Source organism: Mirounga angustirostris, unplaced genomic scaffold (genome assembly GCF_029215605.1).
Source record: "Mirounga angustirostris isolate CCGP_5_RB_7025 unplaced genomic scaffold, mMirAng1.0.hap1 SCAF_15, whole genome shotgun sequence".
NCBI lineage: Eukaryota > Metazoa > Chordata > Mammalia > Carnivora > Phocidae > Mirounga > Mirounga angustirostris.
Genome location: NW_026991723.1, coordinates 63,008,343 through 63,027,759, shown reverse-complemented (window position 1 = coordinate 63,027,759; position 19,417 = coordinate 63,008,343). Strand labels below are relative to the sequence as shown.

The 19,417-nt window shown below is 38.2% G+C and overlaps 1 protein-coding gene across 1 annotated transcript in view; it reads left to right on the top strand.

Annotated features, from left to right (window-relative positions):
- Positions 1–19,417, top strand: part of ERP44 (endoplasmic reticulum protein 44) — a 93,179-nt gene that overhangs the window by 52,584 nt on the left and 21,178 nt on the right. The window contains exons 5-8 of the mRNA XM_045882783.3: positions 9,103–9,287; positions 10,531–10,646; positions 13,330–13,387; positions 14,933–15,049. Coding sequence (XP_045738739.2) covers positions 9,103–9,287; positions 10,531–10,646; positions 13,330–13,387; positions 14,933–15,049 — 476 coding nt within the window. The remainder of the gene's footprint in view (positions 1–9,102; positions 9,288–10,530; positions 10,647–13,329; positions 13,388–14,932; positions 15,050–19,417) is intronic.

Sequence of the window (19,417 nt, the reverse complement as noted above, 5' to 3'; positions counted from 1 at the left end):
GGGTACAGAGGCAGCAGTGGCCCTCATCCCTGACCCAGAAGAACAGTAGGACCTTCCTGTTGAAATCACCTGCCATAGGTAATCACAGTGGGGAGATGCAGGCAGTTTCCCGTGTGGGAACCTGCTGGGCATGAGTGAGGAAGGTAGGCGGGCGGGCAGGCAGAGCCCGTCAAGGGAAAGTAAGTGACCACTGAAGCAAAAGTACATGCTAATTTTCTAATCAGCGAGCTGTTAACCTTCTGAAATTTGTTATTCCTTTGACATGCATTTTAACGTTTGATCCATCCAGTTAATTAAAAAAACACATTTATTATACCCTTTAAATCATTCTTTGTTATATTGTCAAGATGTCACGTTGTAATTATCTTAAAATCATTTTTGACCAAAGCCTGTAAGAAGTCACCTTTATGTCTGAGATTATCGATCAATGTAATTTTAAGGTTTTTGCTTCTTAATAATTAAAAGCCACCTATTTATGCAGCATACCTGCTGCCACGGTGTTGTTTGAGAATTAAGCAGGCAAGTATCTATTCCTCTAATAGTCTTCAAGTATTATTTAATCTGTTTCTATCCGTAACTAGAATTTTAAGTCAACCTACGGGTTGTAATGTTAAAGTTTGTAAACAGACTCTTGTTATTTCTGCCAGGACTGTTGCAGTAGCTTCCTTACTAGTCTCCCTGATTCTCCCTGATTTACCTCCAGGTGAATATTTTTAAAGCCCCGTTCTACTGCTTCAGTGGCTGCTTATCACCTATCAGGTAAAATTCAAACTCCATTAACCTAAAATTTAAGACTCTCTGGAGTCCACCTATAGCCTTATTTCTTTTACTTCTCGTTTATGCATGTTTGCTATCAGCACACTATTTTCCCATTATGCCCACTAATTTAAGAAAGTTAATTACTCCAGCAGTGTCTCTTATTGTCCATTTTCCTACTGATCCTTAGGCCACAAGTAGAAGGACTAGTTACTTTCTTAATGGGTCTGCATTATAAACTTTCTGCCAAATCCTTTGGGGGTTAGAAAAATTCCGTGGCTTTCTGCTGGCAAATTAGGCATCAGCTAGGCTAGTTTAGCCTTACTAACGTTGAATGTGTACCTGAATTGGACTTGGTAGGAATATTTTCCCTTTGTAGGGCTTGATATTACTGAATTTAAAAACTTTTAATTGTTATTTTACCAATCGGATGGACAAAATGTTATCTGGTAGTTTTAATTTGTAACTTCTTGATTACAGATGAGCATGTTTTTTACATGTTTACTTGGCTATCTGTTTCTTTTATAAATCAGTTGACACTTTTAGCCCATTTATCTTTCCGGCGGTCCTTTGTTAATGTTTTTTATGTATTCCGAATATTATTAATTTGTCTCTAATATGTGGCACAGATATCTTTGTTCCGGTTTGTCTTAAAAACTCATGGTGTTCTTCAACGTCTAGGTGCTATCTTGCCTATGCAGCTTCAAAATCTGGCAAATATCTTGATTATGTCTTTGATGCTGATGCAGGCCCTTCCCACAAATACACATTGTTTCCTAAGCCCCACCACAAGGCTGTGAGGAATGTTATTCTGTTTTTCTGGCCCAGCCTCCAGCTTCCTATGCCACCCACGCATTCAGTAATGTCCTCTGGGGAGAACTTGCTATGTGTCTCAGGGTCCTTCCAATCCCCCAGCCCAGCCCAGGTGACTATGAAGAGCTTTACTGAGTTCTCTTTCTCTCTGTCTATGCAGGCATGATCCTGAGCCCTAAATCTGCACAAATTGCAGATTTAGTTTCTAAGAGGAATTACATAGAAAACGTATGGGAAAGAAAATAGCCAGTGGGTGATTTTTGCTCACTTAGGAATGGTCCGTTCCTTTCTAAGATTTCAGTTCACTTATTCTTCATTGCTTTCATGGTGTCCGATATCTTTTAAAATTTGATTTTAAAAATCTATTTTTTCCTAGTTGTCATAGCAGAACCAGTAGATTTCTGCTACCTACTACATCCTGCTTGGAAATGGAAATTCTTTAGTAGATTCCCTTTTGGGTTTTCTGTGAACCCAGTAAGATCGCCAGCAAATAATAACATTTTTACTTCTTTTTCAGTATATATACTCTTTCTTATTCCACTGACTGGGAACTCTGGTCCAGTGTTACACAGAAGCCATAGCAGGTTTCTTTCATAGCAGTGTTTCTTTCCTGATCTCGGCAGGATAGCTTTCAGTGTTTCCCTATCAAGTTGTTTGGTATTTGCTTATTTGTATACCCTTTATCCGATTAAGGAGGTTCCCTTCTACTTCTGGTTTGCCAAAAAATTTTAAGTGTGAATGGATTTTGATTTTATCAAATGTTTTTCTGCTTCTTTTGAGCGGTATGGCAGTCCCCCTTATCTGTGGTTTTGCTTTCCATGATTTCAGTTACCCTCAGCCAACTACAGTTCCCAAGCAGATGAATTGTCAGAAGGTCAGTAGTAGGCTCACGTTGTGTCATTCCCCTCACGTCATCTCTTCACATAGGCATGTTGGCATCTCACATCACCACTAGAAGGGTGAGTGTAGCACAAGAAGTTATTTTGAGAGAGGAAGAGACCACGTTCACAGAACTTTTATTACAGTATAATTGTTCTATTTTATTATTAGTTATTGTTAATCTCTTACTGTGCCTAATTCTTAAACTTTATCATAGATATGGGCGCCTGGGTGGCTCAGTCGGTTAAGCGACTGCCTTCAGCTCAGGTCATGATCCTGGAGTCCCGGGATCGAGTCCCGCATCGGGCTCCCTGCTCGGCGGAGAGTCTGCTTCTCCCTCTGACCCTCCCCCCTCTCATGTGCTCTCTCTCTCAAATAAATAAATAAAATCTTTAAAAAAAAAAAAAAAACTTTATCATAGATATATATGTAAAGGAAAAAGCATAGTATATAGAGGGTTCAGTACTATTCACTGTTTCAGGCATCCACTGGGGGTCTTAGAACATATCCTCTGTGAATAAGTGGGGGGGGCTACTGTAGTGGAGTTTTTCTCTTTTATTCTTTTAAGGTCATGAATTACATCAATTGATTTTCAAACATTGAAGTGCTAGACTAAATCTAGCTTGTGTGATGTATTATTCTTTGTACACAGTGCCAAATTTAGTTTAATGTTTTCTTTTCAAGTTTTGCATCTGTGTTCTTGAGTAAGACTAACATATACTTTTCTTTTCTCATCATTTCCATGTCAGATTTGGCAGAAAGATTATGCTGACCTCATAAAATTAGTTGGGAAATGTTCACTCTTTTGTATTCTCTGGAATGCTTGTGTAAACAGCATTATTGGCTGCTGAAATTTTTGGTAGAACTTGATGGTGAAGCTTTCTAGAAATGGGGTTTTCTTTGTGGGGCAGCTATGGATTATAGATTCAATTTATTTAATAATTTTAGGACTGTTTATATTTTCTATTTATTCTGGTGTCAGTTTGGTAGGTTCTGCCTTAATGGATTTTTTTAAATTAATTTTTTTAATTTTAATTCCAGTATAGTTAATATATAGTGTCATATTCATTTCAGTCATACAGTATAGTGATTCAACAATTCTCTACATTACTCAGGGCCCATGATGATAAGTGTACTCCAAATCCCCATCACCTATTTCACCCATTCCTCCATCCTCCTCCCCTCTGGTAACCATCAGTTTGTTCTCTATAGTTAAGAGTCTGTTTCTTGGTTTGTCTCTCTCTTTTTTTCCTTCCCTTATTTATTTTGTTTCTTAAATTTCACATATGAGTGAGATCATATGGAATTTTCTTTCTCTGACTGACTTATTTTGCTTAGCATTATACTCTCTAGCTCCATCCATGTTGTTGCAAATGGCAAGATTTCATTCTTTTTCAATGGCTGAGTAATATTCCATTGTATCTATATATACACCACTTCTCTATCCATTCATCTACTGATGGATACTTGGTCGGCTTCCATAATTTGGCTGTTGTAAATAATGCTGCAGTAAACATAGGGGTGCATATATCCTTTTGAATTTGTGTTTTTGTATTCTTTGGGTATAAACCCAGTAGTGTGATTATGGGATTGTAGAGTGGTTCTGTTTTTAAATTTTGAGGCACCTGCATATTGTCTTCCACAGTGGCTGCCCAGTTTGCATTCCCATCAACAGTGCAAGAGGGCTCCCCTTTCTCCAAATCTTTGCCAACACTTGTTTCTTGTGTTGTTGATTTTAGCCATTCTGACAGGTGTGAGTGGTACTGATTTGCATTTCCCTGATGATGAGGGATGTTGAGCATCTTTTCATGTGTCCGTTGGCCAGCTGGATGTCTTCTTTGAAGAAATAATGGGAATTTAAAAACTTTATCTAGGGGTGGGCGCCTCGGTGGCACAGTTAAGTGTCCGACTCTTGGTTTCAGCTCAGGTGGTGGTGATCTCAGGGTTGTGACATGGAGCCCCACGTTGGGCTCTGCATTCAGCGGGGAGTCTGCTTGAGATTCTCTCTTCCTCTCCCTCTACCCCTCCCCTCTCTCATTCTCTCTTTCACTTCTCTCTCAAATAAATCTTAAAAAATAGTTTATCTAAATCTCCAAACTTACTGTCATTATGCTATTGATAATATTCTCTTATTATCCAAGTCAAATATTCCTGCTACATTCCTTAAATTGTTTTCTCTCTCATTTTTTCCTTGATCAGTCTTTCTAGTGGTTTATCAATTTTACTGGTCTTTGCAAAGAACCAGATTTTGGCTTTTTGATCTTCTCTATTGTATATTTGTTTTCCACTTCATTAATTTTTGCTTTTACCTTTCTCATTCACTTCTTTATCCTTTGTTTTTTATTTGTTCTTTTTATAATTTTTTAAGATGAATGCTTGGCTCTTTGGTTTTCAGCCTTTCCCCTCTGACATATCTGTTTTAATGTCCTAAATTCATTCTGCGTATCACTTTGGCTGCATGCTGCAAGTTCTCATAGGTACTTTCATTATCATTAGGTTCACATTATTTTTCAGTTTCTCTTTGTGGTTTCCTCTCTGATCCATGTCTATATAGTTTTTAATTCTCATTATGAGTGGAATCATTTGAAAGTTGTTGAGACTTCTTTTGTGACTCCTTGTGTTTGTTTTTTATATGGTGTATACACCTGCCAGGAACGTGCGTTCCGCAGCATTGGAGTATTGTGTTCTGCATGTGTCAGTTTAGTCCTGTTTCTTAGATATGTTGTTCAAATTCTCCTTACTTTATTGATTATAATCAGTACATTATTGTTATATCAGTTACTGAAAGAAGTGCGTTAGTAATTTCCCGCCATGATTATAGATTTGTCTTTATAGTAATCCTAGTTTTTACTTTATTTCTAGACTGTTATTTGACATATACAAATTCAGAATTGGTGTATCTGTCCGGAAAATTGAACTTTTTATTATGAAGGGTCCCTCTTGGTCTCTAGCAGTGCTTTTTGCCTTAATGTATACTTATTTACTATTAATATAGCTGTACAAGATTTCTTTTGATTAGTTTTTGCACAGTAAATTTTTCCCCAGCCTTTTTCTTTCAAGCTTTGAGTATCCTTATGTTTAGATGTGTATTTTATAAGGATATGTAGTTAGAGTTTACTTTTGCTTCTTTGTCAAAGATCACTTCTGTATGTATATGTAGGTCTATTTCTGGACTCTATTCCATTGATCTGTTTGTCTGTCTGTATTCCAGTAACACACTGTCTAGAGTCCTGTAGGTTTACAGTAAGTGTTGAAGTCCACTGGCTTAAGCCCTCTCGTTTTGTTTATCAGGGATATTGGTAATTTTCTTATAACGTCTTTGTCTGGTTTTGGAATCAGGGTAATTCTGGCCTCATAGAATGAGTTGGAAAGTGGACACTTCTCTTCAATTTTTGGGAAAACTTTGTGTGGAGTTATTTCTTCCTTAAATATTTGGTAGGATTGGCCAGTTCTCATCATGGGTTTTTGCTGGTAGATCCAATTCAGATTAAACATTACAGGGCTTTTACTTAATTTTCTCAGTTTTCTATTTGTATCCTTTTTTCTCTTATGCTGAAAATCTTGACTCTTAATGGCATTAGCATAATTACTCATGTGCTTTATAATATGTGTGTTTATTTCAAAATAACAATGCCAGTATTAAAATTTACTTAAAACTAACTGTATTTTACTATTAAAAAATTTTCCAGGGCGCCTGGGTGGCTCAGTCGTTGTCTGCCTTCGGCTCAGGTCATGATCCCAGGGTCCTGGGATCGAGTCCCACATCGGGCTCCCTGCTCGGCGGGAAGCCTGCTTCTCCCTCTCCCACTCCCCCTGCTTGTGTTCCTGCTCTCGCTGTCTCTCTCTCTCTGTCAAATAACTAAATAATCTTTAAAAAAAAATTTTTTTTCCATAGTTTCAGAGCTAAAAGTATAAAACCAAGGTATGGTCAGGGAAATCTAAATTCCACCTCTGACCTTTTCTTGCTTTTTCTCCCATTGGCGGTGTATTTTTGGAGGGAGGAGGGGGATAAGCACAAAGATTATGTAAACGTACATATATACACATATACTTGCTGATAGCCCCCCCCCCCCACATTATATGTTTCTTGTCTGTATTTCTTATGTAAAACAACATACCTATACACATCTTTCTGTACCTGGCTTTTTTGACTTAATGTATCTTGGACATGGCTCCTTAGCAGCATAAAGAGATCTTTTTCATCCCTTTACGTAACAGCCTAGTACTTCACTGTATGGGTGTACCGTCCTGTAGTTAAGCAGTCTTCTGTTGATGGTATTTGGGGGAAATAGTCACTTTTAAAAAGACATTTTCCATATTCCAGACCACAGCACTGTGGCACTGGACAGTAGAATTACTTAACCTTATTGTAACAGCATTTTTATTAAAATCGTTTTCATTTCTATGTCACTGCAAACATTCACTTTATAATATGCCAGGTTTCACGGTGTAGTGTGCTGGGGACTGAAGGGGCTTTTCATTAGGAAGTTAAAGTTCCTTACTTTTTATTGTTTTTCTGGGCTGGTTTTCTTAGACGCAGGGTAAGCCTAAGCCTTCGTGGCCTTTGCCTTACAGCAAGTGCTTCTGTTTATCTTAAAAGACTTCTGCTTGCTGATGGAAGCACTCCCAGCCCTCGGTTTGTAGCACCAATGTAAATCTCATTAATTCCTTGCTCGGGTGATAGAACCCCTGCGATTCCTACAACACCTCAGAGATGGGTTTTCTCATAGGTTATTAGGCTGAAAAAGGGCATGTAGTGATATATCCACTAGTCTTCTGCTTCGACAAGTACCAGCTTCTAAATAGATTAGTGTCTATATTAAATATGTGTATATTGAGATACCTTAAAATTATTTCAGATTTCTGTGATTTGGTGAATAAAGTACTCTCCTTGGCCTCATATATAACCAGTGGGTCCCTTCTTTTGCTTCGATTTGTCTTCTGTTCAAAGGATTTCAGTAGTTAAGCACTATTTCCTCCTTTTTAGATTTTCCATGGAGTTTACCAAAGTGTTACATGCTCTTAGTTACGTAGCCTTTTCTCTAAACCTCCTTCTAAGAACCCATATTCATACATCAGTTTAGCTCTCTGATTGTTTATCCTAGAGAAAACACGAATACACCTTGACTTACCAAATATTATTGTAAGTACTTTTCCCTCCTCCTGAGCAGTGCGAAGACCTTAAAATACTTAGGATCATTAACCTCCTCGTCACCTCTCCTCCCCAGCTTAGATGCTCTTGGTGTCATCATGTATTTTAGTTTGTGTCAAATCCCCCAAGATCTGTCATTGTTTTGTATAGTCAATATTCACTTAGATTTTTAAAACCGCTTTATTGAGGTATAATTGACATACAATAAACTATGTATTTAAAGTGTACAGATTGATAATTTTGACCTATGTACACACCCATGAAACTGTCAGCACACATATATGTATATTCGCTAGTACACTTGTTTGTACCATAGAATCTCTTAGGAAATTAAGGTGGGAAAAAAAGAAATTAAGGTGGTCAGCAGAGCCTTATTGCTGTTATGTTGGTTTTGTTTTGTTTTGTAGCTACTAGAAATGGGAGGCAGGGTAAGAGAATTTTCATGGCTTCTTGTGCCACCATTTTAGAATTCTGCCCTCATTTTACAACTCAGTTAAAGCAAAAATGTCACCTGTTTTAGGTCACTTCAGTCCCCTCTCTGGTCCCCTTCATTTAAAAAATTCAGTGTATCTTTTATCCTTTTCATCTATGTGCGTAGTGTGGCATTTGAGCTTTTCCAGTGCCTAGAAGATACTGATTTCTCGTATTTGCCACCTCTTGGAAATAATAGCAGAAATATTTAAAGGCTTTTCCATTCTAATTGAGTCTATATCTTAGTAACTGTGATTTCTACAAATGAGATCAGCATACATTTTGATTTTTTGAGACTATACACACTAATTTCAAGGATTTGCGTGTGTGTGTGTGTTCTTTTTAAAATCTCCACTGCCTGAGAATATACCAATAGGTCATAATAAGGGGAAATTTTTTTTTTTTTTTTAGTATATACTGCTGACTTTTGGGTTTTATTCTGTTAGCTTACACAAAATTTGTGTATTTGGGATTATGAATTATTCCTCTACTAGCCGAAGAATCTAATATTTTTAGCCTTTGAGTATAGTTTTAATTTAAATTTAATTTTCTTTTATTAAATGCTGTAAGAGATTCTCGCAAGTATAAAGTGAGTTGAATAACTTTTCAAAATGGGAATTTTGCACATTCTAATTATTTTCTGGCTATCTATAATAATAATTACTAACACTAAACTTACTGGGTCATGCATTTGTGTTATCTCATTTAGTCCTTAAAACAAACCTGTGTGGTAGAAATTATTATCCTTACATAACAGATGAGAAACTAAGGCAGAGAGGGTTGATATAACTTACAAGTTCATACAGCCAGTAAATAGATTTGGGATTTAAACCAGGCAATACATGTCCAGATCCTGACCTTTTAATCAGTATAAACTTGTCACGATTAATTTTTTTCTCTAACATTGAAAAAGAATTATATGAACCAAAATATCCTCACTAAATAATTGTAAGATTTTTGACTGTTGGCCTAATGGGCTCACCCAGACCCAAGTACGAGGGTGAAGTTAATTTTGTTTTTCGTTCTTTTAGCTGATATAGCCCAGAGATATAGGATAAGCAAATACCCAACCCTCAAATTATTTCGTAATGGGATGATGATGAAGAGAGAATACAGGGGCCAGCGCTCAGTGAAAGCTCTTGCAGATTACATCAGGCAACAAAAAAGCGACCCCGTTCAAGAACTTCATGACTTAGCAGAAATCACCACTCTTGATGTAAGTTAACTTTTACTGGATCAAATGAACATTGCCTGTTTAATTAATGTAAACAAAGTCTTATGCAATCAAAGAATCTGGACAGTTTCTTATAATTCATTGCAGTGGATCTGACATTTACAGACTTAGCGAGTTGAATTTTTCTTGAATTAATTCTCTGAGTCTTTGGATAAAATCTGTAGCATACAGTAGAGCTGCACTAATTTAAATCAATCGAAGGCAAAGAATAGCCTGAGTTGTGAAGCCGTAGAAGTTAATGTCAGGCGTACACAGCCAGAGAGTTTCCATATTTTCCTTAGTGGAGACCCTCAGGCTCTCTGCTCTAATGAGTCCTGTGTCAGCTCTTTGTATAACTTCCAGTGTCCTCTAAAACAGTCCTCCGTTAATAAAACCCTTCCCACCGTATGCTTAGTAGTTAAAAAAAAAAAAAAAAAAAAGCTATCAAGTTGGGGCTTTAGGTTGTCATTGTCAGGTTTGAGATTTGACTTTTACCCTGCTTCCACGCTAAGAAGTTAGTTAGCCTTTCATGGATGCTATCAGAAGACACAAGGCTCCCGGGTCAGAGATAAAGGACTTTATTGCTCACATCCCAGCAAACAATGGGAGCATGTTTGCCTTTGTTTCTTCAACCTCCCCCCACCCCCGACCCCAAGTCCTGTGGAGGTGACATGGAGGGTCCAGATGGATGCCTGCACACGCCGTGGGTTCTGTGGTGGGAGAACTGTGGCCTCGGAGAACTCCGGTTTCAGAGCCAGCAGTAAGCCTGCTCTCTGTCCTGGAGGGAGATTACCTCACACTTCAGGATTGCTTGCTGTAAGCACAACCCTCAGGAACGGCCTGGGTAAAGAATGCTCAGGGTCTTGCATTTGGCTGCACCTAACCGTGTAGGAGTGTGAGAAACCCATGAAGGAGTCTCTACCCATAGTCATACGTTATGAATCGATGTATTATTTTAAGGATAGTTACCTTATTTAGGAATTCCTCACCTTATTTAGTAATAGATTATCACTGATCAGTTAAAATAAAATGCTAGAAGGAAATGTTTATGATTACATTAGATGGGAGGTAAGATTGTTTTCAACCTAATATAATCTTTAATAGTTTTGGACTAGATGTTAAAATCCAAATACGCATTTCTAGTGCTACATTTGTAGATAATTGAACAACAGCTGGGTGGATGAAATGACACATTTATAGCATATCTATATATGTTTGTAAAATAATTACATACTTTATTTTACAGCGCAGCAAAAGAAATATCATTGGATATTTTGAGCAAAAGGATTCAGAAAACTATAGAGTTTTTGAAAGAGTAGCAAATATTTTGCACGATGATTGTGCCTTCCTTTCTGCATTTGGGTAAGTATCTTAATTGAGAGTGTGTTAGTGGGTCGACTTGGCTGCCATGTGACATTCTTGTTGTGTGTGGTTATTTTCTGAAGATGACCTCTCCAGACATGATCTCAGTTCCCTTAAAGTCACCAGCCAGTCTTCCTTACACCTATCTCTGACCTCTTTTTAAAAGTTTGTTTATTCTTCTTTCTATACTATATTCTATTTCAGAATATGGGTGAGTGGAAAAGAATGGACAAGTTAACAATTACCTCTCATGCTTTTATCCAGCTCATTTACTAACACTATTCTGTGTTCCCACATAGTTCTAACATGTGGGGTTTCCAAACTGAAACAACTCCTAGGCTTTCTCATGAAGAAGCATGGGCTTCGTTGTCTTGATTAATCTCCAGCTCTCCACCACCTTTTCTTCTGTCTTCCCTGTCCCAGAGGAACAGTACTCCTTCCCAAGGTTCACCTCTTTTCTCGTGTCTTTGTAACCATCTTTGTAACCATCCCTCGAGGATCCTCTTTGGCATTCATCCAGCAGTTGTCCTCACTTTCCCGTGTTTTCACCCTGACCCTTTTCATGACCTAATTTCTTTTGCCAAAAACATGATTCTCTCTTTCCTGACCTTTCTGTTCTATCTCTTGAGCTATAATCTCATCTCTTTCTTTTCTTTTCTAATTTTTCCCCAAGATTAGTTTATGCCTGGCCACCTTGAATTTCTTAAACGCCAGCCAGTGAAAAATCCTTACCCTAGTGGAAGCCGACTTTTGCCTTCATTACTCTCGTGAGACTTCTCTCTGCACAGTCACGAAACGCTTCTTAACTGCCAAGTCCAGTGGCCTTTTTTCAGTCTTTAATCCTCTTCAGTTTCTCAGAAGGCTGGGCCAATCAACTGCCCTAGCCTTTATCTGCTGTGTCTACATGTAGGCTGCCTTGAATACCCCTGGCTTGCTCCTTATTTTTCTGACTTCTCTGACTTTCCCTCCTGTTTTTTTTCTTTCTCTCTCAAAATGGAATCATTCTATAGTTCTTTCCCTTTCTTTTCACTGGGGGTTATCGCCATCATCCTTTGACTTTATGCAGTATGATTTCTCTCTTTGCTTTGGCCCGTAACTGTTAGACTCCATTTTGGTGCCTATCTTGAGTAGAGTCCAGGTTTCTGGCACAGTCTGTCCTTTCCATTTTGTGACCTTTGTCCTTGTTGTAATACTTCTGTAGATTTTGTATGTGTTTTATTGTGAATGCTGTCAGTGATACTGGGAGCTCAGTGTAGGAGTAAATAACAGAAGAACTTCTCCCTGCCCCACCCCCATGCTTTGGGCGGGGCTGCTCTCCGGCCGCACGGGCCACTTGCTTGCTTCCTCAGACACGGTGGCACTTCTGCAGCAGGGCCCTTGCCCTTACTGTGCTTGGTGTCTGAGGTGCTTCTCCTAGATCTCGTCTCCTTAGGAAGAGCTTTCCTGATAGCTTTATATAAAATAACACTGCCATCATCCAACTTGGTCATTCTTTCACCACTTAGTTTTCTTCAGAGCACCTTTTTTATTGGTGTTTGATCACCCCAAATAAATATATCTGTTTGCTTGTCTCTTTCCACCAAAATGTAAGCTTCATGAGAACACAGGTGCTGTTGGTTTTGTTCACTGCTGTGTACCCAGTGCCGAGACCATACCTGGTACGAAGGAAGCACCTAGTGAATAGTTAGTGAACAAACGAACGAACGAATGGATGGATGGATGGAGCATGTTCTTCCTTTTCGTTCCATTGGCATCAGTCTTGGTTAACATCCCTTGCACCTCCTTCCTTTACTGCTCTAGTCATAAACTGGAGAGAAATCAGTGTTCAAGTCACTCAAATATAATTTAGAAAGAAAAAAAGTTACCTATTTGACTTAGAATTTGTTGTAGAGTTCACTCACCAAACATTTATCGGACACCTATTATGTGCTGGATACTGTACTGGGGCATAGGAAACGATGGTGAACAGATAAAAAAATTGCTTATTGTGGAATTATATTCTAATGATGGAAATTATTTCAGTTCATCTTTTTTTTTTTTTTTTACAAGTTTTGGTTTTAAAAAGTAAAAAGTAGGGGCACCTGGGTGGCTCAGTCGTTAAGCGTCTGCCTTTGGCTCGGGTCATGATCCCAGGGTCCTGGGATCAAGCCACATATTGGGCTCCCTGCTCGGCGGGGAGCCTGCTTCTCCCTCTCCCTCTGCTGTTCCCCCTGCTTGTGCTCTCTTGCTCTTTCTGTCAAATAAATAAAATCTTTTAAAAAATAAAATAAATAAAAAGTAGAGAATTCTGATTGAGTTTGACTTAGAGGCAAATAATTTATTTTTGTGATTGATCTATGTGACCACATCAGTGACCTTGATCCCCAGTTACTGGAAACAGTCTGGTGTCAAAAATGGCTTTTGGTGCTACAACTGCCAATCCAAACTTATAAAATATTGAGTCCCCAAAACAGCTAACTAAACTTTTCCTTTGAAAAAGTCTGCCTCATATTAAAGTTTTCCTTTAAATACATGCTTGTTGTTAGTATTACAGTCTTATGAGTAGGAAAGATGATGCACAGGTATATATTTCAAGTCATTATAATACATACATTGCAAAACAACCAGCCCATTCTGTTTCATTCAAGTATATCACTGCTGTTATTCTTAAAACGTATCATTACTACTTCTCTCCTCCTATTAGAGCTGTTTCAAAACCAGAAAGATACAGTGGAGACAACATAATCTACAAACCACCAGGGGTAAGTCGCTATTTCTTAGTGTGTATAATTTTAAATATAATTTACATGTATAGGATAATCTGTAGTTTTATACTTGTTAATTCACAGAATCATCGAATTTTAGTACAGAAATGAACCTTGAGGCGTCATCTGGTACTAATTCAAACCTTTCAAAGTAAAGATGGGACACGTAGGCCTAAAGTCACATAGGGATTTAGTGGCCGAGCTGGGACTAGAGATCTCCTGATCCCCAGGCCTTATTCATCTCTCTGTTTTGCATTCATTATGAGACCCAAATTCCAAAAATGCTTCTGTGGTCTGTGATCATCACTTCTACCTGCATCAGACTAGCCAAGCTCCCAAGTCCTCTGGGGTTTAAATTAACCTGATACTTGCCAGACAACAGGGAGCAACTAGGTTGCTTTTGACCCTTGGCTAAGCAGTTAAGTGTATCTAAACTTAGAAGTAGCTGCTTAGGCCCAGCTGATGGTAGCCACAATCGAGAGGCGAAAATCCCGGTGTTTGTCATCGCATTGACCTGCTGGTCTGTCATTGCAGTTTTTCACACACGCACGAATGGGAAACTGTTGATATTTTTTCGATTCAGAGTTTTCATTTTAATGCTGTTTGCAGTGTCTTGATATACTAAAGTGTTTGGTTTTTATGTAGTCCTATGAATGAACTTTTTGCTTAGAAAGCTCATTTCCTATTCAGAATTCAGATAGGTATTTGCCTGTATTTTCTGCAAGTGCATTTCATCAATAGCAGGTTACATCGAGTGACTGTCTCTAGATTATCAGAATCCAGTACAGTTGGTTGTTAAGTCCATGGGCTCTGGAATGAGACTCCATTTTCGTGTCAAATCTGCCACCTTCCTAGGTGTGTAACTCCTGGAAAGTCTCTTAGTTTCTCTGTCCTTCAGTTTGTTCATTAATAAAAATAGCTGTGATTATAGGAGTCCTTGCCTTATGGGGATGTTTCAGGGATTCAGTGAGTGATCACATATAAAGTGCTTACACCAAACAGTGCTTGGACACAGTAAGTTTACGCAGTTAATGATAGCTATTATTTTTGTTGTCATTTTAAGCACTTCATAAATACTGATTTTGGGTGAATTGTGAAAAGAGATACTGTAGGTAAGTAATATTAGAGATAACAATGCCTTACATTTATATAGTATCTTATATTTTTCAAGGCCCTTTCCCTAGAAGTTTCCAGATTTTCTTCTAACATTTTCAACTCTAAGGGATAGTTAAATTAATTAATTCAGATAATTCTTTTTCACAGTGCCTGCCATTGGTGAAGATACTGATAAACAATTAATTGACTCATATCTAAGGAAAAGCAGAAGGCTTAGACATCACGGGTTGGCTAATTAGGTCTCTGATAAATACAGAATTTTACAGCTCTCTTTCTCGGAAGTTCGGTGGTTTTTGTTTTTGGGGGGGGGGGTTGTTTGTTTTTTGTATACCCTGTAGATTTTCTGGCTCATAGATGGCTTTGAGAATGCATTTTTGCTAGCACAGGTTAGATTTGTTTAATTTTTTTCCTCTGCTTTTGTAACAGCATTCTGCTCCAGATATGGTATACTTGGGATCTATGACAAATTTCGATGGGACTTATAATTGGATTCAAGATAAATGCGTTCCTCTTGTTCGAGAAATAACATTTGAAAATGGAGAGGTATGACTTTCTGATGTGTGTTATCTTTAAAGATTTCTGAAAGAGCAAGCTTCCTCCAGCCATCTTACTATTTTACTACACATTTACCAGTTGTGACAGTCATACAGTGAACAGAACTATGTCATAGCCATTTCTGTAATAGAGGCCACTAATTCTTAGCTTTTGCTATCCAAGAACCCCTCTCTGTTGCATTTCCAGCAGTAGCCTTGAAAATGAGTTGGACCATGCCTCTCAGGTGATTCTGCCCTAGAGAAGCAGTGCTGTGCAGATTTTAGTTACAATTAATTATATACAGTGAATAATCTTTTGCCATAAAAAGGTATTTCTGATTCCTGTCTATCCTGAAAGAATGAAATTTTGTTATTTCATCGTAATAATGAAAGTAGTTATCAGATGTTATAACTGACCTCAGTGATCCTGAAATAAAGTCCATCCAAACTCTTACAGCTCCCATGAAAACAAACACAAAAGTCATTTTTAAAATATTTGAAGGAACAAGTACAAAGGGCTATGTCTGTGAGGTACATAAGAGAGCTGTGCATTACACATGAAAGAATTGTGTGTAGTTCAGATTTTACATATATAGTTCAAATTATCACATACCCATATAACCACCACCTAGTCAGGAGTTGGCAGTTCTGTAAAGGGTCAGGTGGTAAATATTTTAGGCTCTGCAGCTGTGGCCCAGAAGCAGCCTCTTACAACACCTAGACTTGAGCGGGGATGTTCCAGTAAAGCTTGCTTGCTTGCACTCTTCCTAGTTTGTTGAGTGAACATCCCTGCTACTTTTCTCAGTTCGCTAGGCTTTGGGTATGTTTAGCCGAATACATGTGTTTATTGCATTAGCTTATTTAGTCCTCAGAGGCTTAGAAAGATACAGTAACTTGTCACAATTATTCACCTGCTTTGGTAGTTGTTCCTTTTTTTTTTTTTCAAAATGCACATTCTTTTATTTTTTAATTAACTGATTTTTTAAAATTATGGTATAATTTAACATAGTGTTACATTAGTTTCATGTGTACAGTATAGTGATTCAATAATTCCATACATCATTCACCACAAGTGCCCTCCTTAATCCCCATCACCTATTTCACCCATCCCCCACCCCCTTCCTTCTGCTAACCATCAGTGTGTTCTCTATAGTTAAGAGTTTGTTTCTTGATTTGTCGCTCCCTCTCTCTCTTTTTTCCCTTTGCTCATTTGTTTTGTTTCTTAAATTCCACACATGAGTGAAATCATATAGTATTTGTCTTTCTTGGACTGATTTCACTTAGCCTTAAACCCTCTAGATCCATCCATGTTGTTCCGAATGGCAAGATGTCATTCTTTTTATGGCGGAGCAATATTCCATTGTGTGTACGTATATATGTATATATACTACCTCATATATATATATATATATATATATATATATATATATATATGCATGCCACCTCTTCTTTACCCATTTACCTATGGATGGACACTTGGGGTGCTGCCATAGTTTGGCTGTTTTAAGTAATACTGCAGTAAACATAGGGGTGCATATGTCTTTTCAAATTAGTGTTTTTGTTTTCTTTGGGTAAATACCCAGTAGTGGAATTACTGGATCATATGGTGATTCTATTTTTAATTTTTTTAAAGAATATCCATACTGTTTTTTACTTTGGCAGTTCTTACAGGAATAGTTTCTAAAACAGAGTCAAAATGTATAGACCTGGAAAATCTTAAAACAATAAATAGGGGTTCCTCTGGCCACCCCCATAGTAGTTTCACATTTAAAATTCTTTAGATTTTTATTACATGTTGTAACCCACTACCCCAAATCATTTAAACTTTGAGGAAAGGTTTATTAACCTCTAAAGTTGGTTGTCTGGATGACCCTCCCCTGAGGGTTATCTTTTAATACCTATTTCATAAAGAATATGTTGGTGTGGGCACAGGGAAACATGGAAGCCCAGGCAGCATAAACTACCAGCTATTGTGTTAATGCATGTAAATTGATATAGCAAACTAATTGACATGGATGTATTCAAACTACTCATCTGTTCTCTCCTAATAGTTGTTAGTGCATCCATACTTTTGCTTAGTTTAATAAAGCAATATGTTATATTTGTTTTTACTTTTAACCTTCTAGCTCTTAAATTTTCTCTTCTTTTTTTTTCAAGATTATATTTATTTATTTATTTGACAGCAAGAGAGGGAACACAAACAGGGGGAGTGGGAGAGGGAGAAGCAGGCTCTCTGCTGAGCAGGGAGCCCAATGTGGGGCTCGGTCCCAGTACCCCAGGATCATGACCCGAGCCGAAGGTAGACACCTAAGCGACTGAGCCACCCATGTGCCTCTAGCTCTTAAATTTTCTAGAAGGTGACTGCTGAGTCTTATTTCCCAATTAGTATTTATTCAGCAACATCTGTCTTCATTTATTCAGTCATAGGTTGACTGCACATTATTGTGTGTAGTAATCTGTGAGCAAAAGAGAAGTAAAGTGAAATTCTCTGTTTTTAAGAGGTTTTCAGTTCAGTAGTTTGCATACAGATAATGGAACATTAAAGATATACCCCATGCTACATGAGGGGCACTATGAAAATGTTCTGGGAATTCAGAGGAGAGACTTCATTTCTACCTTTGGCGGAAATGGGGTAGGAATCAGGGATGACTTTCTAGAAGAGGCATTTGGGTCCTGTAACAAAAGGGCAGAAAAGAAGTAGAAGTACTCATGGAAATAGGGAAATAAGAAGAGGGGCCTGTGCATTAATGAGTGTTGAAGGCACTGGTTGGACTTTGAAATGGAGATATCGAACAGGAAGTTGGGAATCCAGACTTGGATTGTGGACTGGAACTGGGCTTGGAGATAGAGAAGGGACCAGTTAGTGATGATGGAGATTATTGGAATAGTTGAAGTTGCCGGGCTAGAGCAGAGGAGTCCAAAGACATAACCGTGGGAGTAGAAGCAATGAATGTGTTGGGGAAAGAAAAAAAATGTGAGCTGAAGAGATAAAAAGTGAGGAGGAAGAAATTGTAAGTCAGCTTGCTAAAAGATCAGTGTGGTGCCAGGGCCGTGGGGGAAGAGAGACGGAGAGCAACTGCTCACAAGTGAGTGTGGGTTTTCTTCTTGGAGTGATGCAGACATTCTGGAATTGGGTAGTGTCGATGTTTGAAAACCTTGTGAATATAATAAAACCCACCACATTGTACACTTTAAAGTGATGAATTTTGGGACGCCTGGGTGGCTCAGTCGGTTAAGCATCTGCCTTTGGCTCAGGCTCCTTGCTCAGTGGAGAGTCTGCTTCTCCCTCTCCCTCTGCCTGCCACTCCCTATCTCTCTCCCTCTCTGACAAATAAATAAATAAAATCTTTAAAAAAAAATGATGAGTTTTATGGTTTGTGAATTATATCTCAATCGAAAAAGGTAAACGTGACAAGAAGCTTAATAATTTATTCCGTATATGAGCATAACAGGCTTCAGCACTGAGACGGAAACCATAAGCAAGCTTATGTCCTAGAAGATAGGTTCCAGTTTTAGTTTTTTTAGCATAAAGGATGTTTGTGTTTTCTGCTGCTGCAATTCCTAAATTACAGAGAGACACGCAAGAGGATTGTTGATGGAAATAATTTTATTATAATAATTTTATTATGAAGCCCTTTCTGGGCTTTTTCTTATGAGTCAGAAGTTAGCATTTGTCAGAGAGAAGAAATGATGAAAATCTGCTGTCTACTCGTCACATTTCTCTTGATTATTCCCCAGTAACAATAATACAAGTTTTTAGGGCATTCAGTAATTTTTGAGGTGCTTTTGTGTCTGTACCTTGTATAGACATATACACATACGTAGTGGCAGGTACTTGTTAATAATGTCGGATACATTGTGTATTGGTTAAAGACTGGCTGTCTTGTGGGGTTTTTGTGTTTTGGTCTGTACCAACCACTTTTTAGTTTTGGGTAGTTCTCATGTAAGTGGAAGGGTTTTTGCAATAAACTTTAGAAAAAACATGTTTCCCAGTCAGTTAGATTTATTTGTTGCTGGTACACTCACTCAGTTTTTCAGTGTTATTTGTGAAGACTGAAAATACTAATCATGTTTACCCTACCCTAAAATCAACAACATTTTGATAAAGAACCAACATAGTTCCTCCTTTGGTCAACTCATTTTTTAAATGTCATGGTTTCATCTAAAAGGAGCTGATAGGGCGCCTGGGTGGCTCAGTTGGTTAAGCGACTGCCTTCGGCTCAGGTCATGATCCTGGAGTCCTAGGATCGAGTCCCGCATCGGGCTCCCTGCTCGGCGGGGAGCCTGCTTCTCCCTCTGACCCTCCCCCCTCTCATGTGCTCTCTGTCTCTCTCATTCTCTCTGTCTCAAATAAATAAATAAAATCTTTAAAAAAAAA